The 26,502-nt window shown below is 52.1% G+C and overlaps 1 protein-coding gene across 1 annotated transcript in view; it reads right to left on the minus strand.

Annotated features, from left to right (window-relative positions):
• The window catches only part of LOC140719149 (zinc-binding protein A33-like), a 193,157-nt gene that overhangs the window by 137,628 nt on the left and 29,027 nt on the right, over positions 1-26,502 (minus strand). The window contains exons 4-5 of the mRNA XM_073033564.1: positions 16,122-16,144; positions 15,907-16,025 (exon numbers count right to left, since the gene is read on the minus strand). Coding sequence (XP_072889665.1) covers positions 15,907-16,025; positions 16,122-16,144 — 142 coding nt within the window. The remainder of the gene's footprint in view (positions 1-15,906; positions 16,026-16,121; positions 16,145-26,502) is intronic.

Below are 26,502 nucleotides of genomic sequence, written 5' to 3' on the forward strand. Positions count from 1 at the left end.
TGACTGTGGACTGAGGAGGGTGAGCGATGATGAGACAAGTCTGAGGTGACTGTGGACTGAGGAGGGATGAGGGATGATGAGACGAGTCTGAGGTGACAGTGGACGGAGGAGGGGTGAGGGATGATGAGACGAGTCTGAGGTGACTGTGGACTGAGGAGGGATGAGGGATGATGAGACAAGTCTGAGGTGACAGTGGACGGAGGAGGGGTGAGGGATGATGAGGAGTCGGAGGTGACTGTGGACTGAGGAAGGGTGAGGGATGATGTAGAGTCTGAGGTGACTGGACTGAGGAGGGGAGAGGGATGATGAGACGAGTCTGAGGTGACTGTGGACGGAGGAGGGGTGAGGGATGATGAGGAGTCGGAGGTGACTGTGGACTGAGGAGGGGTGAGGGATGATGAGACGAGTCTGAGGTGACTGTGGACTGAGGAGTGGTGAGGAATGATGTAGAGTCTGAGGTGACTGGACTGAGGAGGGGAGAGGGATGATGAGACGAGTCTGAGGTGACTGTGGACTGAGGAAGGGTGAGGGATGATGTAGAGTCTGAGGTGACTGGACTGAGGAAGGGAGAGGGATGATGAGACGAGTCTGAGGTGACTGTGGACTGAGGAGCGGTGAGGGATGATGAGACGAGTCTGAGGTGACTGTGGACAGGAGGGGTGAGGGATGATGAGGAGTCTGAGGTGACTGTGGACTGAGGAGGGTGAGCGATGATGAGACAAGTCTGAGGTGACTGGGCGGAGGAGGGGTGAGGGATGATGAGACGAGTCTGAGGTGACTGTGGACTGAGGAGGGGTGAGGGATGATGAGCTGAGTCTGAGGTGACAGTGGACGGAGGAGGGGTGAGGGATGATGAGGAGTCGGAGGTGACTGTGGACTGAGGAAGGGTGAGGGATGATGTAGAGTCTGAGGTGACTGGACTGAGGAGGGGAGAGGGATGATGAGACGAGTCTGAGGTGACTGTGGACTGAGGAGGGATGAGGGTTGATGAGACAAGTCTGAGGTGACAGTGGACGGAGGAGGGGTGAGGGATGATGAGGAGTCGGAGGTGACTGTGGACTGAGGAAGGGTGAGGGATGTTGTAGAGTCTGAGGTGACTGGACTGAGGAGGGGAGAGGGATGATGGGACGAGTCTGAGGTGACTGTGGACTGAGGAAGGGTGAGGGATAATGAGACGAGTCTGAGGTGAATTTGGAGTGAGGAGGGGAGAGGGATGATGAGACCAGTCTGAGGTGACTGTGGACTGAAGAGGTGTGAGGGATAATGAGACGAGTCTGAGGTGAATTTGGAGTGAGGAGGGGAGAGGGATGATGAGACGAGTCTGAGGTGACTGTGGACTGAAGAGGTGTGAGTGATGATGAGACGTGTCTGAGGTGACTGTGGACTGAGGAGGGGTGAGGGATGATGAGGAGTCTGAGGTGATTGTGGACTGAGGAGGGGTGAGGGATGATGAGGAGTCTGAGGTGATTGTGGACTGAGGAGGGGAGAGGGATGATGAGGAGTCTGAGGTGACTGTGGACTGAGGAGGGGTGAGGGATGATGAGACGAGTCTGAGGTGACTGGACTGAGGTGGGGTGAGGGATGAGGAGTCTGAGGTGACTGTGGACTGAGGAGGGATGAGGGATGATGAGACGAGTCTGAGGTGACTGTGGACTGAGGAGGGGTGAGGGATGATGATGAGTCTGAGGTGACTGTGGACTGAGGAGGGGTGACGGATGATGAGACGAGTCTGAGGTGACTGTGGACTGAGGAGCGGTGAGGGATGATGAGGAGTCTGAGGTGACTGTGGACTGAGGAGGGGTGAGGGATGATGAGACGAGTCTGAGGTGACTGGACTGAGGAGGGTGAGCGATGATGAGGAGTCTGAGGTGACTGGACTGAGGAGGGGTGAGGGATGATGAGACGAGTCTGAGGTGACTGGACTGAGGAGGGGTGAGGGATGATGAGACGAGTCTGAGGTGACTGTGGACTGAGGAGGTGTGAGTGATGATGAGACGAGTCTGAGGTGACTGGACTGAGGAGGGTGTGCGATGATGAGACGTGTCTGAGGTGACTGGACTGAGGAGGGTGAGCGATGATGAGGAGTCTGAGGTGACTGGACTGAGGAGTGGTGAGGGATGATGAGACGAGTCTGAGGTGACTGTGAACTGAGGAGGGGTGAGGGATGATGATGAGTCTGAGGTGACTGTGGACTGAGGAGGGGTGAGTGATGATGAGGAGTCTGAGGTGACTGTGGACTGAGGAGGGGTGAGTGATGATGAGGAGTCTGAGGTGACTGTGGACTGAGGCGGGGTGAGGGATGATGATACGAGTCTGAGGTGACTGTGGACTGAGGAGGGGTGAGGGATGATGAGGAGTCTGTGGACTGAGGAGGGGTGAGGGATGATGATGAGTCTGAGGTGACTGTGGACTGAGGAGGGGTGAGGGATGATGAGACGAGTCTCAGGTGACTGTGGACTGAGGAGGGTGAGCGATGATGAGTCGAGTCTGAGGTGACTGGACTGAGGAGGGGTGAGGGATGATGAGACGAGTCTGAGGTGATTGTGGACTGAGGAGGGGTGAGGGATGATGAGGAGTCTGAGGTGATTGTGGACTGAGGAGGGGAGAGGGATGATGAGGAGTCTGAGGTGACTGTGGACTGAGGAGGGGTGAGGGATGATGAGACGAGTCTGAGGTGACTGGACTGAGGAGGGGTGAGGGATGATGAGACGAGTCTGAGGTGACTGTGGACTGAGGAGGGGTGAGGGATGATGATGAGTCTGAGGTGACTGTGGACTGAGGAGGGATGAGGGATGATGAGACGAGTCTGAGGTGACTGTGGACTGAGGAGGTGTGAGGGATGATGAGACGTGTCTGAGGTGACTGTGGACTGAGGAGGTGTGAGGGATGATGAGACGTGTCTGAGGTGACTGTGGACTGAGGAGGTGTGAGTGATGATGAGACGAGTCTCAGGTGACTGTGGACTGAGGAGGGTGAGCGATGATGAGACGTGTCTGAGGTGACTGTGGACTGAGGAGGGTGAGCGATGATGAGGAGTCTGAGGTGACTGTGGACTGAGGAGGGGTGAGGGATGATGAGACGAGTCTGTGGTGACTGTGGACTGAGGAGGGGTGAGGGATGATGATGAGTCTGACGTGACTGTGGACTGAGGAGGGATGAGGGATGATGAGACGAGTCTGAGGTGACTGTGGACTGAGGAGGTGTGAGGGATGATGAGACGAGTCTGAGGTGACTGTGGACTGAGGAGGTGTGAGTGATGATGAGACGAGTCTCAGGTGACTGTGGACTGAGGAGGTGTGAGTGATGATGAGACGAGTCTCAGGTGACTGTGGACTGAGGAGGGGTGAGGGATGATGAGGAGTCTGAGGTGTCTGTGGACTGAGGAGGGGTGAGGGATGATGAGGAGTCTGAGGTGACTGTGGACTGAGGAGGGATGAGGGATGATGAGACGAGTCTGAGGTGACTGTGGACTGAGGAGGGGTGAGGGATGATGATGAGTCTGACGTGACTGTGGACTGAGGAGGGATGAGGGATGATGAGACGAGTCTGAGGTGACTGTGGACTGAGGAGGTGTGAGGGATGATGAGACGAGTCTGAGGTGACTGTGGACTGAGGAGGTGTGAGTGATGATGAGACGAGTCTCAGGTGACTGTGGACTGAGGAGGTGTGAGTGATGATGAGACGAGTCTCAGGTGACTGTGGACTGAGGAGGGTGAGCGATGATGAGGAGTCTGAGGTGACTGTGGACTGAGGAGGGGTGAGGGATGATGAGACGAGTCTGTGGTGACTGTGGACTGAGGAGGGGTGAGGGATGATGATGAGTCTGACGTGACTGTGGACTGAGGAGGGATGAGGGATGATGAGACGAGTCTGAGGTGACTGTGGACTGAGGAGGTGTGAGGGATGATGAGACGAGTCTGAGGTGACTGTGGACTGAGGAGGTGTGAGTGATGAAGAGACGAGTCTCAGGTGACTGTGGACTGAGGAGGGTGAGCGATGATGAGACGTGTCTGAGGTGACTGTGGACTGAGGAGGGTGAGCGATGATGAGGAGTCTGAGGTGACTGGACTGAGGAGGGGTGAGGGATGATGAGACGAGTCTGTGGTGACTGGATTGAGGAGTGGTGAGGGATGATGAGACGAGTCTGAGGTGACTGTGGACTGAGGAGTGGTGAGGGATGATGAGACGAGTCTGAGGTGACTGTGGACTGAGGAGGTGTGAGTGATGATGAGGAGTCTGAGGTGACTGTGGACTGAGGAAGGATGAGGGATGATGAGACGAGTCTGAGGTGACTGTGGACTGAGGAGGGGTGAGGGATGATGAGGAGTCTGAGGTGACTGTGGACTGAGGAGGGGTGAGGGATGATGAGGAGTCTGAGGTGACTGTGGACTTAGGAGGGGTGAGTGATGATGAGTCTGAGGTGATTGTGGACTGTGGAGGGGTGAGGGATGATGAGACGAGTCTGAGGTGACTGTGGACTGAGGAGGGGTGAGGGATGATGAGACGAGTCTGAGGTGATTGTGGACTGAGGAGAGGTGAGGGATGATGAGACAAGTCTGAGGTGACTGTGGACTGAGGAGGGTGAGCGATGATGAGGAGTCTGAGGTGACTGTGGACTGAGGAGGGATGAGGGATGATGAGACAAGTCTGAGGTGACTGTGGACTGAGGAGGGGTGAGGGATGATGAGGAGTCTGAGGTGACTGTGGACTGAGGAGGTGTGAGTGATGATGAGGAGTCTGAGGTGACTGTGGACTGAGGAGATGAGAGCGATGATGAGATGAGTCTGAGGTGACTGTGGACTGAGGAGGGGTGAGGGATGATGAGGAGTCTGAGGTGATTGTGGACTGAGGATGGGTGAGGGATGATGAGGAGTCTGAGGTGATTGTGGACTGAGGAGGGGAGAGGGATGATGAGGAGTCTGAGGTGACTGTGGACTGAGGAGGGGTGAGGGATGATGAGACGAGTCTGAGGTGACTGGACTGAGGTGGGGTGAGGGATGATGAGGAGTCTGAGGTGACTGTGGACTGAGGAGGGATGAGGGATGATGAGACGAGTCTGAGGTGACCTTGGACTGAGGAGGGGTGAGGGATGATGATGAGTCTGAGGTGACTGTGGACTGAGGAGGGATGGGGGATGATGAGACGAGTCTGAGGTGACTGTGGACTGAGGAGGTGTGAGGGATGATGATGAGTCTGAGGTGACTGTGGACTGAGGAGGGGTGAGGGATGATGAGACAAGTCTGAGGTGACTGTGGACTGAGGAGGGTGAGCGATGATGAGGAGTCTGAGGTGACTGTGGACTGAGGAGATGAGAGCGATGATGAGATGAGTCTGAGGTGACTGTGGACAGGAGGGGTGAAGGATGATGAGGAGTCTGAGGTGACTGTGGACTGAGGAGGGGTGAGGGATGATGAGACGAGTCTGAGGTGACTGTGGACTGAGGAGGGATGAGGGAAGATGAGACGAGTCTGAGGTGACTGTGGACAGGAGCGGTGACGGATGATGAGACGAGTCTGAGGTGACTGTGGACTGAGGAGGGGTGAGGGATGATGAGGAGTCTGAGGTGACTGTGGACTGAGGAGAGGTGAGCGATGATGAGACAAGTCTGAGGTGACTGTGGACTGAGGAGGGATGAGGGATGATGAGACGAGTCTGAGGTGACAGTGGACGGAGGAGGGGTGAGGGATGATGAGACGAGTCTGAGGTGACTGTGGACTGAGGATGGGTGAGGGATGAATAGACGAGTCTGAGGTGACTGGACTGAGGAGGGGAGAGGGATGATGAGACGAGTCTGAGGTGACTGTGGACGGAGGAGGGGTGAGGGATGATGAGGAGTCGGAGGTGACTGTGGACTGAGGAGGGGTGAGGGATGATGAGACGAGTCTGAGGTGACTGTGGACTGAGGAGGGGTGAGGGATGATGTAGAGTCTGAGGTGACTGGACTGAGGAGGGGTGAGGGATGATGAGGAGTCTGAGGTGACTGTGGACTGAGGAGAGGTGAGGGATGATGAGACGAGTCTGAGGTGACTGTGGACTGAGGAAGGGTGAGGGATGATGTAGAGTCTGAGGTGACTGGACTGAGGAAGGGAGAGGGATGATGAGACGAGTCTGAGGTGACTGTGGACTGAGGAGCGGTGAGGGATGATGAGACGAGTCTGAGGTGACTGTGGACTGAGGAGGGGTGAGGGATGATGAGGAGTCTGAGGTGACTGTGGACTGAGGAGGGTGAGCGATGATGAGACAAGTCTGAGGTGACTGGACGGAGGAGGGGTGAGGGATGATGAGACGAGTCTGAGGTGACTGTGGACTGAGGAGGGATGAGGGTTGATGAGACAAGTCTGAGGTGACTGTGGACTGAGGAGGGGTGAGGGATGATGAGACGAGTCTGAGGTGACTGTGGACTGAGGAGGGGTGAGGGATGATGAGGAGTCGGAGGTGACTGTGGACTGAGGAAGGGTGAGGGATGATGTAGAGTCTGAGGTGACTGGACTGAGGAGGGGAGAGGGATGATGAGACGAGTCTGAGGTGACTGTGGACTGAGGAGGGATGAGGGATGATGAGACAAATCTGAGGTGACTGTGGACTGAGGAGGGGTGAGGGATGATGAGGAGTCGGAGGTGACTGTAGACTGAGGAAGGGTGAGGGATGATGTAGAGTCTGAGGTGACTGGACTGAGGAGGGGAGAGGGATGATGAGACGAGTCTGAGGTGACTGTGGACTGAGGAAGGGTGAGGGATAATGAGACGAGTCTGAGGTGAATTTGGAGTGAGCAGGGGAGAGGGATGATGAGGAGTCTGAGGTGACTGTGGACTGAGGAGGGGTGAGGGATGATGAGGAGTCTGAGGTGATTGTGGACTGAGGAGGGGTGAGGGATGATGAGGAGTCTGAGGTGATTGTGGACTGAGGAGGGGAGAGGGATGATGAGGAGTCTGAGGTGACTGTGGACTGAGGAGGGGTGAGGGATGATGAGACGAGTCTGAGGTGACTGGACTGAGGTGGGGTGAGGGATGATGAGGAGTCTGAGGTGACTGTGGACTGAGGAGGGATGAGGGATGATGAGACGAGTCTGAGGTGACCTTGGACTGAGGAGGGGTGAGGGATGATGATGAGTCTGAGGTGACTGTGGACTGAGGAGGGATGAGGGATGATGAGACGAGTCTGAGGTGACTGTGGACTGAGGAGGTGTGAGGGATGATGATGAGTCTGAGGTGACTGTGGACTGAGAAGGGGTGAGGGATGATGAGACGAGTCTGAGGTGACTGTGGACTGAGAAGGGGTGAGGGATGATGAGACGATTCTGAGGTGACTGTGGACTGAGGAGGGGTGAGGGATGATGAGGAGTCTGAGGTGACTGTGGACTGAGGAGGTGTGAGGGATGATGAGACGAGTCTGAGGTGACTGTGGACTGAGGAGGGGTGAGGGATGATGAGGCAAGTCTGAGGTGACTGTGGACTGAGGAGGGGTGAGGGATGATGAGACGATTCTGAGGTGACTGTGTACTGAGGAGGGGTGAGGGATGATGAGGAGTCTGAGGTGATTGTGGACTGAGGAGGGGTGAGGGATGATGAGGAGTCTGAGGTGATTGTGGACTGAGGAGGGGAGAGGGATGATGAGGAGTCTGAGGTGACTGTGGACTGAGGAGGGGTGAGGGATGATGAGACGAGTCTGAGGTGACTGGACTGAGGTGGGGTGAGGGATGATGAGGAGTCTGAGGTGACTGTGGACTGAGGAGGGGTGAGGGATGATGAGACGAGTCTGAGTTGATTGTGGACTGAGGATGGGTGAAGGATGAAGAGGAGTCTGAGGTGACTGTGGACTGAGGATGGGTGAAGGATGATGAGGAGTCTGAGGTGACTGTGGACTGAGGATGGGTGAAGGATGATGAGGAGTCTGAGGTGACTGTGGACTGAGGAGGGGTGAGGTTTGATGAGTCGAGTCTGAGGTGACTGTAGACTGAGGAGGGTGAGGGACGATGAGGAGTCTGAGTTGACTGGACTGAGGAGGGTGAGGAATGATGACGAGTCTGAGGTGACTGTAGACTAAGGAGGTGTGAGGGATGATGAGACGAGTATGAGGTGACTGTAGACTAAGGAGGTGTGAGGGATGATGAGACGAGTATGAGTTGACTGGACTGAGGATGGTGAGGAATGATGATGAGTCTGAGGTGACTGTGGACTGAGGAGGGGGTGAGGGATGATGAGGAGTCTGAGGTGACTGTGGACTGAGGAGGGTGAGGGATGATGAGACGAGTCTGAGGTGACTGTGGACTGAGGAGGGGTGAGGGATGATGAGACGAGTATGAGGTGAGTGTGGACTGAGGAGGGTTGAGGTTTGATGAGCAGGTTGCTCCCTGTATGGGAGCGGTGGGGATGTGGACTGGAGTTGGGAGACATTGGGAAGTGAATGATAGATGAAGACAGACACACAGACAAAACGGTGAGAGGAAGATGGACGAAGTTTCGGGGGAGGGTGGGGCAGTCTGAGCTGATGATGGGAACCATTAGGGGAGAGATGAATGGCAGATGGTACCAGAACCGGGTGGGGGAGGGTTGGAAATCCTGTGGGTGAACGGTGTGTGGAGGGGGAACTAATGAGGGTCCTTTTGCCCCTTTGTTTTACCCCAACCCCCTCAGACCCTCATTAGGATAGGGATTCATCATTATCATATTTTGTGGGACTGCCCTGTTATCAAAAAGTATTGGAGGGGGATACACAATGCCCTACAAGACATCTTTAAATGTGAAATACCCTTAGAGAGTAAGACCATATATTTTGGATATATACCTCAAGAATGGTTGAAAAGAGATAAATATTTAATGAATATACTGCTGGGGGCCGGTAAAAAGACTCTTACTAGCAAATGGTTATCACAGGAGAGCCCAACTTTAAATGCATGGATGGAAATTACAATGGACATTTACAAAATGGAGAAGATATCAGCCTCTGTTAATCATAAGCTGGAACAATTTGATTCATACTGGGAAAATGGTTTAATGACATAACACCTCATAGGTCTGATTTTATTCTCACAAATCAATGAATACGTTGTAAAAAGATCACTCCCTACTTGTACATGGTTCTTTCCGTTTTCTTGTTTTTTTTCTCCACTCTTTTCTATAAGTGGAAATACTTTCCTCAGATAAATACTTTGTGGATATTTTGTGATATATATGATTATATCATATATATGTACAATGTCTGAAATACATCTTATGGAAATGTTTGTTTGATGAACTTCAATAAAAAAATAAATCACAAAAAAGGACAGGGGATTCATTTACAGGACCCTGGGAGATACATTTGCTTTGCATTTAACCACAGCTGATGTCCCAGATTATTGGAAGGTGCTGAGGTTGTGCATTTCGTTAATGGGGCTGGAAGATCACTCCAGGGAACTCCAGGACACTGAGTCTAACGTCAGTGGTTGGGAAGTTTCTGAGGACAGGATCGAGCAACATTTGGAAAGACAAGGATGACGTTGTGCTCGGGAAATTACGTCTCACAAATCTGATTGAGTTGTTTGAAGAGGTGACGGAGGATTGTCCAGCACAGGGTGGTAGACATTGTCCACATGGACTTCACCAAGGCCGTTGACATCGATGGTAGACCACACTCGGAGTACTGTGTGCATTCCTGGTTCCCGGACTATGGGACGGATGTCATCACACTGGACAGGAAGTTTCAGGAGGATGTTACCAGGACTGGAGGGCTTGGTTTAAAATGAGAGAGTGGATAAGCTGGGGCTATTTCCCTGGAGTGTAGGGGTGACCCCTGGTCAAAGTATATAAAATCATAGGGGGCATAGATAACGTGTCTTTTTCCAGAATAAGGTGTCTAAAACCAGAGGGTGTAGATTTAAGGTGAGAGGGGAATAATTTATAAGGGATCTTTATCCCCTTCCCTCAAACCCCCTCCCACACAGCCCCTCATCACCCACACACTCCACTCTCTGTCCAGATGCAGGGTTTTTCATTAAGGATCAGTTTAATAGATACAGAGGGGAATCGGCCCTTCCAGCCCTTCGATCCACACCACACAGCAATACCCTGATTTAATCCCAGACGCATCATGGGACAATTTACAATGACTGACCAACCGGTACATCTCTGGACTGTGGGAGGAAACCGGAGCACACGGAGGAAACCCACATGGTCCCGGGGAGAACGTACAAACTCCGTGCGGGCAGCAGTGGGAATTGAACCCTTGTCATCTGTACTGTGAAGCGTTGTGCTAACCACTACACTACCGTGCCACTCCACCTGGAGTCACAGGAGATGGGAGAGGCCCTCAGTGTATTTCCCAGAGACATGGGTATGCAAGATAATGAATAATGAATAGACCAGAGGACCATAAGATATAGGAGCAGAATTAGGCCATTCAGCCCATCGAGTCTGCTCCGCTGTTCCATCATGGCCTATCCCAGATTCCACTCAAACCCACTACATCTGCCCTCTCCATAAACTGACCAGTCAGAAAACGATCAATTTTCACTTTAAATATACCCACCGTCTGGTCCTCCACAGCTCTCTGTGACAGAATATTCCACAGATTCACTACACTCTAACTAAAAAACAATTCCTCCTCAACTCTGTTCTAAAGGGTCATCCCTCAATTATGAGTCTGTGCCCTCGAGTTCTGGACACTCCCACCATAGGAAACATCCTCTCCACATCCACGCTATCGAGTACTTTCAACATTCGGTAGGTTTCATGAGATCCCCCACATCCTCCTAAATTCCAGTGAGTACAGGCCCAAAGCTGACAAACACTCCCCGTGTGTTAACCCTTTCATTCCTGGAATCATCCTCATGAACCTTCTCTGAACTCTCTCCAACGACAACATATCCTTTCTGAGATAGGAGGAATTATTAAGAATTATAAAGCTCAATCGTTTAATTGCATATTTTGTACTGTCTGTAATTGTGGGGTACTGATTTGTAACGGGAACACATCACGCAGTATCCACCCAAATGAGATTTCTTAAGTTTGGCCGGGCTGAGGACCATCACCCCCAATATTAAGCTGCTAGCTGAAGCGAGAGTTACATCAACATTGCATTTGCCATCTTTACCACAGACTCCACCTGTAAATTAACCTTCGGGGAGTCTTGCATGAGGACCACTAAATCCCTCTGCACCTCTGATGTTTGAATTTTCTTCCCATTTGGATAACAGTCTGCACTATTGTTCCTTTCACCACAATGCATTATCATACACCCGGCATTATCATAGACCGTCACCTCTCTTTTACTCTTTATGTATCTGAAAATCTTTTCATATCCTCTTTTATATTATTTGCTAGCTAACTTTATTATTTCATCTTTTCTCTCCTCATTCCTTTTTTCAGTTGCTTTCTGTTGGCGTTTAAAAGATTTCAATGCTCTAACTTATCACTAATTTTTTGCTATATTCTATGCCCTCTTTTATTTCAGGTGTGTTTGCCTCATTCTCCCTTTAGAATTCTTCTTCATATTTGGGATGTATCTTCCGAATTGCCACCAGAAACTCCAGCCATTGCTAATCTGCTGTCATCCAACACTAATCAGCAGCCATCATCAGGGACCCCCACCACCCAGGCTATGCTCTCTTCTCACTGCTGCCATTAGGAAGAAGGTACAGGAGCCTCAGGACTCACACCACTAGGTTCAGGAACAGTTATTACCCCTCAACCATCAGGCTCTTGAACCAGAGGGAATAACTTCACTCCATTTCACTTGCCCCGTCACTGAACTGTTCCCACAGTCGATGGATTCACTGTCAAGGACTCCTCTTCCCAGGTTCTTGATATTTATCAGTATTATTTCTTTTGTGTTGCTTCTTTTTGTGTTTGTTGTCACTGGTTGTCCTCCCTGTTAATGCAGTCTTTCATTGCTTCTATTATGGTTATGGGATTTACTGAGTATGCCCGCAAGAAAATGAATCTCATCATTGTATATGGTGACACATGTCCTTTCATAATAAAATTACTTTGAACTTTGAACCATCCCTGAAGGTGTCTCTTTCCCATCAGCTTTGGCCAGCTCCTGTCTGATGCCTCTGTAATTCCCTTTACTCCACTGTCATACTAATACATCTGACTTTATCTCCTCCCTGTTAATCTGCAGGGTGAATTCTCTCATGTTATGATCACTATCTACTAAAGGTTCCTTTACCTTAAGCTCCCCAATCAAATTCGGTTCATTACACAACACTCAATGCAGAATACATGATCTCCTTGTATGCTCGAGCACAAGCTGCTCTAAAAGCCATCTTATAGACAACCTCCAAATTCCATTTCTCAGGCTCCAGCTCAACCAGATTTTCCCAACCCAGTTACATATTGAAATCACCCATAATTATCGGAACGTTGCCCGTATTACAGGTCCTTTTTATCTCCCATTGTAATGTATATCCCAAATCCTGGCTACTGTTCGGAGGACTGTGTCTAACTCCCAACAGGGTCTTTTTACCTTTGCAGTCTCTTAGCTCGACCCACAAGAATCCAAACCTTCCAATCCTGTGTCACCTCTTTCTGAGGATTTGATTTCAATTTTTACCAACAGAGCCACCACACCCACTCTGCCTACCTGCCGGTCCTTCCGATGCAATGTGTATCCTTGGATGTTCAGCTCCCAACTATGATCTTCTTTCAGCCACGATTCAGTGATGCCCACGATGTCATATGTCTCTAACTATGCAACAAGATTATCTACCTTATTCTCTGTCCCGAGTGCATTCACCTTCAGTCCTGTATCGGTCACTCTTTCTGATTTTGCCCCCGTTTGACTACAGCTCATCCCACCGACTGCAATTCTGCCCCATCATCTGTCTGTTCTTCCTCACAGTCCCATTACACAATGCATCAACTTGTATATCAACTGCCCCTTCCTCAGCCCTGTCACTCCGGTCCCCATCCCCTTCCACATTAGGGATTTTCCCCTTCCTCAGCCCTGTCACTCCCGCCCCCATCCCCTTCCACATTAGGGATTTTCCCCTTCCTCAGCCACTCTGGTCCCCATCCCCTTCCACATTAGGGATTTTCCCCTTCCTCAGCCCTGTCACTCCGGTCCCCATCCCCTTCCACATTAGGGATTTTCCCCTTCCTCAGCCCTGTCACTCCGGTCCCCATCCCCTTCCACATTAGGGATTTTCCCCTTCCTCAGCCCTGTCACTCCAGTCCCCATCCCCTTCCACATTAGGGATTTTCCCCTTCCTCAGCCCTGTCACTCCGGTCCCCATCCCCTTCCACATTAGGGATTTTCCCCAGAGAGGGTGTGTGAAGAACAGGAGTGCAAAGGTTTATGATCAGAGGTGATGGATTTTAAAGGGACATCAGGAACATTTTCTTCACACACAGGGTGGTGCATATTTGGAATGAGCTGCTGGAAATAAGCAACGTTTAAAAGAATCTACAGTGGATCGTACATGGATTGAAGAGTTTTATTGGGTTTTGGACCAAATGTGGGCAGATGGCACCAGCTCACTGGGAAACACAGTCCGCATGGACATTGGGTCAAATGTATGACACCCTGACTCGAACAGGTCACCCTGAGGGTCAATGTGGTCATCGATAAAAGGAGAGGGGGAGGTTTTAAATGAATATTTCCCAGGGAGAGGGTCACGGAAGCTAAGGAATTAAGGAAAATGAACAGTAATGTCTTGGAACATATCACAGTGCAAAAGCGAAGGTGCTGGAGGTATTAGAGGTGGATGAGCCCCAGACCGTGATCTGCTCTGTCTGATACCTCCAGACTAGGGAACGAATTCCAGGGCCCTGGAGGATAAATTTGCTTCACATTTCACCACAGGTGAGCTGCTGGAAGACAGGAGGGTGGCTCAGGTGTTGTCTGGAGTTCAGAAGGATGGGAAGGTCAGGCCAGGGAACTCCAGGTCACTGAGCCGAACATCAGTGGTGGGACAATTACTGGAATGGACACTGAGAGACAGATTTACCAGCATTTGGAAAGGCAGGGACTGAGTCAGGATAGTCAATACTGTTTTATACCTGGGAAATAGTGACTCACAAATTTAATTAATTTTTCTTTGATGAGGGGACAGAAAGGATCGTTGAGGATAGGGTGATGGACATTGTCCACATGAACTTCAGCAGGGCCTTTGACAAGGTTCCATGAGGAAGGCTCATAGAGAAGGTTTGATCACGTGGGATTTACGAGGCCTTTGAAGAGAATATAGATGGTATGGTTAGTGAGTTTGCAGATGACAGCAATATTAGTGGTATAGTGAACAGTGGAAGTGTTTATATAGATTACTACAGCATCACTGAAACATCTTTGATTATTTATAATGTTATTTATCCTTCTCATTATTTATAATTACAGTATGGACAAGGTGGGCCGAAGGGCCTGATTCCATGTTTATATCTCAATGACTGGAATGAGATATCGACAGAGGATGTGGGGGTGTTGCTGCAGCTTTTCACTGAATGTCCTGTTTCTCAACTCGATAAAAGATCCACCCGAGGGGAGGGAACGAGGATCTGACAGCCACAGAAACACTGGGGATTCAGTGTAGGGAGGTGCCGGCTTCCGAAATGATCAAATCTCCGTGCAGTCAGATTTGTGGGGAGAGGAGAAATAAAGTGAACGAAAGCTGTAACTGGAGCCTCAGTGAACAACCACAGAAGGTTCACAGTTTACTGGCCACAAATGTGTGTTGTTGTCCCTGTGAATAAACTTCTGCCAAACCCCTTCCCAGATCATCCTCCTGAGGAATCTCACCCTGGAGCCTGGCTGTGTTGAGGAATTCCATGGAAAGGTATAAATTTCTAACAAGGCTCGACGGGCTGGATGCAGGGAGAATGTTTCCCTTGGCCGATGAGTCTGGAACCAGGGCTCACCGACTCTGAATAAGGGAAATGTCATTCAGGATTGAGAAGAGGAGAACTTTCTTCTCGCAGAGGGGTGTGAATCTTTGGAACTCTCTATCCTGGTGGCTCTGGAGTCTCAGTCACTGGGTTCACTCACAACCGGAATCTTGCCGGTCACACACACAAAACGCCAGACAAACTCGAGTCACGCACGGTTTACGGAGAGAAATGAACACTTTGGGCTGAGACCCTTCACCCGGACTGGAGAGGAAGGCAACAGGATGCAGAATAAGAAGCTGAGGGAGGGGGACGAGCAAAAGCTGGAAGACTCACCAGGAAAGTCCAGGTGAGGGAGAAGGTAGGTGGAGGGGAGAGGGGGGATGATAGGGAACGATGTGAGAAACTGCAATGTGATAGGTGGAAGACACAAAGGTCTAAAGAAGAAGGAATCTGATTAGGGAGGGCAATAGACCTTGGAATAAATGGAAGGAGGTGGGGAGGAGATGAGCAGGTCATGAGGTACTTGGAAGCTTTGTTGAGGATTTGACCACAATCTGCCAGTCGGTCTGTGTATGTGTGTGAGGGAGCTTTGCCAGGCCAGCTATGATGTGTGAGCTTCTCCCGAGATGAAATCTGGACCAATGTCAATGCTGGTTGGTGTGTCCGGGCTCAGTCTGACAACGCTTCAATGTGGGGGTTTGATAATAGTGAGACTCGTGAGTCCAGCAGGGGGCAGACCTGAGTCAATCAGAGTCCGCAGTCACGGACGGTTCAGACCGGCTGAGTGACGCAGATTTCCTTCTCTGAAGGACTCGTATGTATTTTTCTGAAAATCCCAGTCACATGACAGACGCCAGCTTTTATTACCTGGTGATGTCTTGGTATGTTTATACAGTGTGAATTGGTTCAGGATTCAGTGGGTAATCTAACAGTCCCATGTATTGGTTGTATCGTCCCCCTGTGTAGGTGTGTTCAGGGGTCTGACATCTCCAGCTGACCATGTGATAGTGATGTCTTCACCCAGAGTTACAGACAGTCTTTGTGAGTAAATATCACTTAAAATTGTTCACAAACATGGAGAAAGGAAACTGTAAATGTTTACCTCGCTTAATTGTATCAGACATTTCTCTCAACGTTGTGTTCAACGAAAAGGGGTGATCGAATTTTTCAACAGGTAGGGTGCCATGTGTCACTGACAGGAACAGGTCATCATCACTGATCCTGTAAACATTACACAGCCGGTTATAAACTGAACATCAGTGACATTGGAATTATTTTACAAATCCACACTGTGTTTCAGTAAAGACCATGTCCTACCTCCTCTTCCGACGAGCTTCCTCCTGAAATAAATAAAACACAGATCTCAATTGACTGACTGCATCCTGACGCAGGAATTTGAGCCAAGTTATTACAAGCTGCTGAAATTTCCCACTTCCCAGCTCTCTCACTGACACACACGGAGAAAGGGGATACTGTAACAAGGGGCACAGAACCCGGGAGAAAGTTGACAATTATCCCATAACTGAGAGGATGGAACTGACGGGAAAGACTGGACAGGCTGTGAATGTTTTTCTGGATATGATGTCAGGGAGGATCAGATGCCAGAATTTAAGATTAGTGGTGGATTGGACTGGGTGTGGGTGGAGAACGCATCTCTGCTTGAAACGTAGTGAAGGGAATGTGGAACTCACTGTCACAGGAGAAGTTGAAGTGGAACAGCAGAGATTGAATGTGATGGGGAAGCCGGATAAACACATACAGACTCTGGTCCAACTCTGCGTGTTGTTGGGGAGAGTGTGAGAGTGAGAGAAAGAGGTTTGGCTGGTTTGGCCTGTAGCATTCTTTTGTTCTATTTTAAATCACAGACACGACTGCTTCTATAACTTGTGTTTGGTCACCTTACAGGGGCAGCAAAGGAATATTGATGAGAATAGTGATGGGATTGTCGCAGGACTAACAAGGCGGGACTAATAGTTGCTTCGCAGTGTAGTTTACTGGTGGACAGAGCAGAGTTTACCGATTTTGGCTCAAGAGGCTTCGGTGAGGAGGAACAGTTGATTAGCTGGTAGAGGGTTTGGAGGGGATGAATAAAAAGTCACCAAACTACAACTAATTAAATAAAGTAGGGATGATGCAGGATCGGGTGATGTGCTGTAGCTGCATGATGTGGGAGCTGGTGGGCCCCATTGCGGTTCCTGGTGACCACATCTGCAGCGAGTGTCGGCTGCTCGAGGAACTCAGGCTCAAAGTTGATGACCTGGAATCTGAGCTTCAAACACTGTGGCACATCAGGGAGGGGGCGGGTTACCTGGATTCTCTGTTTCAGGAGGTAGTCATACCCATTAGATTAGCTGCCACAACTTCAGTCTGTGTCAGGGACAAGAGGGTGTGACTGTGAGTGAGGTGGGTAGTGGGATCCAAGAGACAGTGATGGAGGAGCCTCAGCCCTTCAGCTTGTCCAACAGGTCTGAGATTCTTGCTCCCTGTGTGGATGAGAGTGGGGGCTGTAGGAAGGATGGGCAACCTAACTGTGGCACAGTGGTTCAGGCGGCCATTCAAGAGGGGGGAGAGAAGAGAAATGTAGTGGTGATGGGGATAGTATAGTCAGGGAACTAGACAAAGTTCTCTGTCGTGAGGATAGAACGTCCCAAATGTTCTGTTGCTTTCATGGTGCCTGGGCTTGGGGCATCTTATCTGACCTGAGGAATTAGCAGTGGGAGGGAAAGATTCAGTTGTCATGGTCCATGTGGGCACCAACAACGTAGGGAGAATGAGGAAAGAGGTCCTGCTGTGGGAATTTGAGTAGCTAGGGACTAAATTATAAAGCAGAGCCAAACATTGGTCTTCTCTGGATTCACCTGCAAATTGGCCCAGGGTTAAGAAGATTCAGACAGCTCAATGTGAGGCTCCACCATTGGTGTGGGAGAAGTGGGTTTGAATTCACGGGTAACTGGCACCAGTACTGGGGAAGGAGGGAGCTGTTCCATTGGGATCGGCTCCACCATTGGTGTGGGGGAAGTGGGTTTGAATTCACGGGAAACTGGCACCAGTACTGGGGAAGGAGGGAGCTGTTCCATTGGGATCGGCTCCACCATTGGTGTGGGGGAAGTGGGTTTGAATTCACGGGAAACTGGCACCAGTACTGGGGAAGGAGGGAGCTGTTCCATTGGGATCGGCTCCACCATTGGTGTGGGGGAAGTGGGTTTGAATTCACGGGAAACTGGCACCAGTACTGGGGAAGGAGGGAGCTGTTCCATTGGGATCGGCTCCACCATTGGTGTGGGGGAAGTGGGTTTGAATTCACGGGAAACTGGCACCAGTACTGGGGAAGGAGGGAGCTGTTCCATTGGGATCGGCTCCACCATTGGTGTGGGGGAAGTGGGTTTGAATTCACGGGAAACTGGCACCAGTACTGGGGAAGGAGGGAGCTGTTCCATTGGGATCGGCTCCACCATTGGTGTGGGGGAAGTGGGTTTGAATTCACGGGAAACTGGCACCAGTACTGGGGAAGGAGGGAGCTGTTCCATTGGGATCGGCTCCACCATTGGTGTGGGGGAAGTGGGTTTGAATTCACGGGAAACTGGCACCAGTACTGGGGAAGGAGGGAGCTGTTCCATTGGGATCGGCTCCACCATTGGTGTGGGGGAAGTGGGTTTGAATTCACGGGAAACTGGCACCAGTACTGGGGAAGGAGGGAGCTGTTCCATTGGGATCGGCTCCACCATTGGTGTGGGGGAAGTGGGTTTGAATTCACGGGAAACTGGCACCAGTACTGGGGAAGGAGGGAGCTGTTCCATTGGGATCGGCTCCACCATTGGTGTGGGGGAAGTGGGTTTGAATTCACGGGAAACTGGCACCAGTACTGGGGAAGGAGGGAGCTGTTCCATTGGGATCGGCTCCACCATTGGTGTGGGGGAAGTGGGTTTGAATTCACGGGAAACTGGCACCAGTACTGGGGAAGGAGGGAGGTGTTCTATTGCGATCGGTTCCACCATTGGTGTGGGGGAAGTGGGTTTGAATTCACGGGAAACTGGCACCAGTACTGGGGAAGGAGGGAGCTGTTCCATTGGGATCGGCTCCACCATTGGTGTGGGGGAAGTGGGTTTGAATTCACGGGAAACTGGCACCAGTACTGGGGAAGGAGGGAGCTGTTCCATTGGGATCGGCTCCACCATTGGTGTGGGGGGAAGTGGGTTTGAATTCACGGGAAACTGGCACCAGTACTGGGGAAGGAGGGAGCTGTTCTATTGGGATCGGCTCCACCATTGGTGTGGGGGAAGTGGGTCTGAATTCACGGGAAACTGGCACCAGTACTGGGGAAGGAGGGAGCTGTTCTGTTGGGATCGGCTCCACCATTGGTGGGGGGAAGTGGGTTTGAATTCACGGGAAACTGGCACCAGTACTGGGGAAGGAGGGAGCTGTTCTGTTGGGATCGGCTCCACCATTGGTGTGGGGGAAGTGGGTTTGAATTCACGGGAAACTGGCACCAGTACTGGGGAAGGAGGGAGCTGTTCCGTTGGGATCGGCTCCACCATTGGTTTGGGGGAAGTGGGTTTGAATTCACGGGAAACGGGCACCAGTACTGGGGAAGGAGGGAGCTGTTCTGTTGGGATCGGCTCCACCATTGGTGTGGGAGAAGTGGGTTTGAATTCACGGGAAACTGGCACCAGTACTGGGGAAGGAGGGAGCTGTTCCATTGGGATTGGCTCCACCATTGGTGTGGGAGAAGTGGGTTTGAATTCACGGGAAACTGGCACCAGTACTGGGGAAGGAGGGAGCTGTTCTATTGGGATCGGCTCCACCATTGGTGTGGGGGAAGTGGGTCTGAATTCACGGGAAACTTGCACCAGTACTGGGGAAGGAGGGAGCTGTTCTGTTGGGATCGGCTCCACCATTGGTGTGGGGGAAGTGGGTTTGAATTCACGGGAAACTGGCACCAGTACTGGGGAAGGAGGGAGCTGTTCCGTTGGGATCGGCTCCACCATTGGTTTGGGGGAAGTGGGTTTGAATTCACGGGAAACGGGCACCAGTACTGGGGAAGGAGGGAGCTGTTCTGTTGGGATCGGCTCCACCATTGGTGTGGGAGAAGTGGGTTTGAATTCACGGGAAACTGGCACCAGTACTGGGGAAGGAGGGAGCTGATCCATTGGGATTGGCTCCACCATTGGTGTGGGAGAAGTGGGTTTGAATTCACGGGAAACTGGCACTACTGGGGAAGGAGGGAGCTGTTCCATTGGGATCGGCTCCACCATTGGTGTGGGAGAAGTGGGTTTGAATTCACGGGAAACTGGCACCAGTACTGGGGAAGGAGGGAGCTGTTCCATTGGGATCGGCTCCACCAGTGGTGTGGGAGAAGTGGGTTTGAATTCACGGGAAACTGGCACCAGTACTGGGGAAGGAGGGAGCTGTTCTATTGGGATCGGCTCCACCATTGGTGTGGGGGAAGTGGGTTTGAATTCACGGGAAACTGGCACCAGTACTGGGGAAGGAGGGAGCTGTTCTATTGGGATCGGCTCCACCATTGGTGTGGGGGAAGTGGGTTTGAATTCACGGGAAACTGGCACCAGTACTGGGGAAGGAGGGAGCTGTTCTATTGGGATCGGCTCCACCATTGGTGTGGGGGAAGTGGGTTTGAATTCACGGGAAACTGGCACCAGTACTGGGGAAGGAGGGAGCTGTTCTATTGGGATCGGCTCCACCATTGGTGTGGGAGAAGTGGGTTTGAATTCACAGGAAACTGGCACCAGTACTGGGGAAGGAGGGAGCTGTTCCGTTGGGATCGGCTCCACCATTGGTGTGGGGGAAGTGGGTTTGAATTCACGGGAAACTGGCACCAGTACTGGGGAAGGAGGGAGCTGTTCTATTGGGATCGGCTCCACCATTGGTGTGGGAGAAGTGGGTTTGAATTCACGGGAAACTGGCACCAGTACTGGGGAAGGAGGGAGCTGTTCCATTGGGATCGGCTCCACCTGAACCAGGATGGGACCCGGATCCTGGTGAATCACATACCTGAGACTGTGGGTTCGGCTTTAAACTAAATAGCAGGGGGGTAGGTTCAACAGATCGGAGAAGTATGGACAAAGTAAAACAGAAAAGCAAAGATAAAGATAAAGAAAAAGCAAAAGTTAAAAAAGAGAAAAGTAAGGGCAGAAAAGACAAGTGCAAAAGATGCAAAGGTTACTGGATTGTAAGGACACTTTACCTGAATGCCCAGTGTATTCGTAACAAGGTCAGTGAGTCGTGGCACCAGTCAGTATAAAGGGGTATGGTTTAATGGCCATTACAGAAACATGGTTGCAGGGTGGAGAGGATTGGGAATTAAATATCCAAGGATATCAGGTAACACGGAAGGATAGGCAGGAAGGTAAGGGAGGTGGGGTAACGCTCTTAATTAAGGATGAGATTAGGGCGACAGTGAGAGACGATACAAGATTTAAGGAGCAGAATGCTGAATCCATCTGGGTAGCGATTAGGAATCGTAAAGAGAAAAATCACTGGTGGGAGTTGTCTATCGGCCACTGAACAATTACATCACAGTGGCACAGGCAATAAACGGAGAAATATCTGAGGCACGAGCAGTTATCGTGGGGTAGTTTAACTGGGTGAATCAAGTTGGTCCAGGCAGTCCTGAGGAGGACTTCACAGAATAATATGTGATAGCTGTCTTGAACAACATGTTACTGAACCTACAAGGGAACGTGCTGTCTTGGATCTGGTCTTGTGCAGTGAGAAAGGTAAAATTAGCAATTTGTAGTTAAGGATCGTTTTGGGAAGAGTGATCATGCTATGGGTGAGTTTCTCATACAAATGGAGGGTGCAATAGTTTGATCTAAAACCAGTGTATTCTGCCTAAACGAGGGAGGGAGGAGGGAGAAGTTGTACAGGATAGACTGGGAACACAGGTGGGATGGTTGAGGAACAGTGGAAGACTTCCAAACAGATTTTTCACAGTGCTTAACAAAAGTATATTCCAGTTAAAAGCAAGGACAGTAAGGGTGGGGAGAGCCTGCCATGGATAACTAAGGAAATAAAGGAAGGCATCAAACTGAAAGCTTGTGTGTGCAAAGTCACCAAGAGTATTGGGAAACTCAAAGATTGGGAAAACTTTAAAAAGCAACAAAGAGTTCTTACAATGGTATAAAGCAGAAGAAAATGGCCAAACTGAACTTTGGTCCCTTGGAGGACGAGAAGGGGAAATTGATATTTGGTAAAGGGTCTGGTGCCTGGGATGACTGTCGCTAAAGACTCATCCTGAGGGAACGGAAATTACCCTCTCCCCCTTCTCTCCGGAGATGGACGGCTGACATGATCTCAGTCGTACAGATGGAGAGACTCAGGTTCTTGAGAACCAATTCAATTAAAAATTTTCGGCCGTCTGGGATACATTTCTTGCCGACCTAGACGAGGCCGGGGGCAGATGAACAATTTCCCCCCAGCTCATCTTTCACGGCCCTCAATTGAGACTTAATGGTTAGCACTTTTCAGCACTCTGTACAACAGGCATCCCTCTAATGTTATGTCCTTTCTCTTTGCTCATTTTATCTTCACAAACGTCTGAGCTTATGTGTTCTTGTTGGTTTTATTGCTTTTCGAAAGTTTTGAAAATAAAGTAATTAAAAAAAGAAAGCAAAGGGAATGTGACCTTCATTGCTGGAGGGATTGTATTTTAGAGCAGGGAGGTTATGCTGCAACTGTACGGGGTACTGGAGAGGCGACTGTACAGGGTACTGGCGAGGCCACTGTACAGGGTACTGGTGAGGCCACTGTACAGGGTACTGGTGAGGCCACCGTACAGGGTACTGGTGAGGCGACTGTACAGGGAACTGGTGAGGCGACAGTACAGGGTACAGGTGAGGCCACTGTACAGGGTACTGGTGAGGGGACTGTACAGGGTACTGGTGAGGAGACTGTACAGGGTACTGGTGAGGCCACTGTACAGGGTACTGGTGAGGGGACTGTACAGGGTACTGGTGAGGAGACTGTACAGGGTACTGGTGAGGCGACTGTACAGGGTACTGGTGAGGCGACAGTACAGGGTACAGGTGAGGCCACTGTACAGGGTACTGGTGAGGGGACTGTACAGGGTACTGGAGAGGCCACTGTACAGGGTACTGGAGAGGAGACTGTACAGGGTACTGGTGAGGGGACCGTACAGGGTACAGGTGAGGCGACTGTACAGGGTACTGGTGAGGCGACTGTACAGGGTACTGGTGAGGCGACTGTACAGGGGACTGGTGAGGAGACTGTACAGGGTACTGGTGAGGCGACCGTACAGGGTACTGGTGAGGCGACTGTACAGGGTACTGGTGAGGCGACTGTACAGGGTACTGGTGAGGAGACCGTACAGGGTACTGGTGAGGGGACCGTACAGGGTACTGGTGAGGCGACTGTACAGGGTACTGGTGAGGCGACCGTACAGGGTACTGGTGAGGCGACCGTACAGGGTACTGGTGAGGCGACTGTACAGGGTACTGGTGAGGAGACCGTACAGGGTACTGGTGAGGGGGACCGTACAGGGTACTGGTGAGGCGACCGTACAGGGGACTGGTGAGGCCACTGTACAGGGTACTGTTGAGGGGACCGTACAGGGGGTACTGGTGAGGCGACCGTACAGGGTACTGGTGAGGGGACTGTACAGGGGACTGGTGAGGCCACTGTACAGGGTACTGTTGAGGGGACCGTACAGGGTACTGGTGAGGCCACTGTACAGGGCACTGGTGAGGCCACTGTACAGGGTACTGGTGAGGCCACTGTACAGGGTACTGGTGAGGCGACTGTACAGGGGACTGGTGAGGGGACTGTACAGGGTACTGGTGAGGAGACTGTACAGGGTACTGGTGAGGAGACCGTACAGGGTACTGGTGAGGCGACCGTACAGGGTACTGGTGAGGCGACCGTACAGGGTACTGGTGAGGCGACCGTACAGGGTACTGGTGAGGCGACCGTACCGGGTACTGGTGAGGCCACTGTACAGGGTACTGGTGAGGCCACTGTACAGGGGACTGGTGAGGCCACTGTACAGGGGACTGGTGAGGGGACTGTACAGGGTACTGGTGAGGAGACTGTACAGGGTACTGGTGAGGCGACTGTACAGGGGACAGGTGAGGCGACTGTACAGGGTACTGGTGAGGCCACTGTACAGGGTACTGGTGAGGCCACTGTACAGGGTACTGGTGAGGAGACTGTATAGGGTACAGGTGAGGCCACTGTACAGGGTACTGGTGAGGTGACTGTACAGGGTACTGGTGAGGCCACTGTACAGGGTACTGGTGAGGCCACTGTACAGGGTACTGGTGAGGGGACCGTACAGGGTACTGGTGAGGGGACCGTACAGGGTACTGGTGAGGCCACTGTACAGGGTACTGGTGAGGGGACTGTACAGGGGACTGGTGAGGCCACTGTACAGGGGACTGGTGAGGCCACTGTACAGGGTACTGGTGAGGGGACCGTACAGGGTACTGGTGAGGCCACTGTACAGGGTACTGGTGAGGGGACCGTACAGGGTACTGGTGAGGCGACCGTACAGGGTACTGGTGAGGCGACCGTACAGGGTACTGGTGAGGCGACCGTACAGGGTACTGGTGAGGCGACCGTACAGGGTACTGGTGAGGCGACTGCACAGGGTACTGGTGAGGCGACTGTACAGGGGACTGGTGAGGCGACTGTACAGGGGACTGGTGAGGCGACTGTACAGGGGACTGGTGAGGCGACTGTACAGGGTACTGGTGAGGCGACTGTACAGGGGACTGGTGAGGCCACTGTACAGGGGACTGGTGAGGCCACTGTACAGGGGACTGGTGAGGCGACCGTACAGGGTACTGGTGAGGCGACCGTACAGGGTACTGGTGAGGCGACTGTACAGGGTACTGGTGAGGGGACCGTACAGGGGACTGGTGAGGCCACTGTACAGGGTACTGGTGAGGCCACTGTACAGGGTACTGGTGAGGGGATCGTACAGGGTACTGGTGAGGGGATCGTACAGGGGACTGGTGAGGCCACTGTACAGGGTACTGGTGAGGCCACTGTACAGGGCACTGGTGAGGAGACCGTACAGGGTACTGGTGAGGCGACCGTACAGGGTACTGGTGAGGAGACCGTACAGGGTACTGGTGAGGCGACCGTACAGGGTACTGGTGAGGCGACCGTACAGGGTACTGGAGAGGGGACTGTACAGGGGACTGGTGAGGCCACTGTACAGGGTACTGGTGAGGCCACTGTACAGGGTACTGGTGAGGGGACCGTACAGGGTACTGGTGAGGCCACTGTACAGGGCACTGGTGAGGCCACAGTACAGGGTACTGGTGAGGCGACTGTACAGGGTACTGGTGAGGAGACTGTACAGGGTACTGGTGAGGCGACTGTACAGGGTACTGGTGAGGAGACTGTACAGGGTACTGGTGAGGCGACTGTACAGCGTACAGGTGAGGCGACTGTACAGGGTACTGGTGAGGCGACTGTACAGGGTACTGGTGAGGAGACTGTACAGGGTACTGGTGAGGCGACTGTACAGGGTACAGGTGAGGCGACTGTACAGGGTACTGGTGAGGCGACTGTACAGGGTACGGGTGAGGCGACTGTACAGGGTACTGGTGAGGCGACTGTACAGGGGACAGGTGAGGCGACTGTACAGGGGACAGGTGAGGTGACTGTACAGGGTACTGGTGAGGCGACCGTACAGGGTACTGGTGAGGCGACCGTACAGGGTACTGGTGAGGCCACTGTACAGGGTACTGGTGAGGCCACTGTACAGGGTACTGGTGAGGGGACTGTACAGGGTACTGGTGAGGCGACCGTACAGGGGACTGGTGAGGCCACTGTACAGGGTACTGGTGAGGCCACTGTACAGGGCACTGGTGAGGCCACTGTACAGGGCACTGGTGAGGCCACTGTACAGGGGACTGCTGAGGCCACTGTACAGGGTACTGGTGAGGGGACCGTACAGGGTACTGGTGAGGTGACTGTACAGGGTACGGGTGAGGCCACTGTACAGGGTACTGGTGAGGGGACTGTACAGGGGACTGGTGAGGTGACTGTACAGGGTACTGGTGAGGCCACTGTACAGGGTACTGGTGAGGCGACCGTACAGGGTACTGGTGAGGCGACCGTACAGGGTACTGGTGAGGCGACCGTACAGGGTACTGGTGAGGCCACTGTACAGGGGACTGGTGAGGGGACTGTACAGGGTACTGGTGAGGAGACTGTACAGGGTACTGGTGAGGAGACTGTACAGGGTACTGGTGAGGCGACTGTACAGGGTACAGGTGAGGCCACTGTACAGGGTACTGGTGAGGCCACTGTACAGGGTACTGGTGAGGAGACCGTACAGGGTACTGGTGAGGAGACCGTACAGGGTACTGGTGAGGGGACCGTACAGGGGACTGGTGAGGGGACTGTACAGGGTACTGGTGATGCGACTGTACAGGGTACTGGTGAGGCCACTGTACAGGGTACTGGTGAGGCCACTGTACAGGGTACTGGTGAGGGGATCGTACAGGGGACTGGTGAGGCCACTGTACAGGGTACTGGTGAGGCCACTGTACAGGGTACTGGTGAGGGGACCGTACAGGGGACTGGTGAGGCCACTGTACAGGGTACTGGTGAGGCCACTGTACAGGGTACTGGTGAGGGGACTGTACAGGGTACTGGTGAGGGGACTGTACAGGGGACAGGTGAGGCGACTGTACAGGGTACTGGTGAG

This window comes from Hemitrygon akajei, chromosome 2 (assembly GCF_048418815.1).
Source record: "Hemitrygon akajei chromosome 2, sHemAka1.3, whole genome shotgun sequence".
Classification (NCBI taxonomy): Eukaryota; Metazoa; Chordata; class Chondrichthyes; order Myliobatiformes; family Dasyatidae; genus Hemitrygon; species Hemitrygon akajei.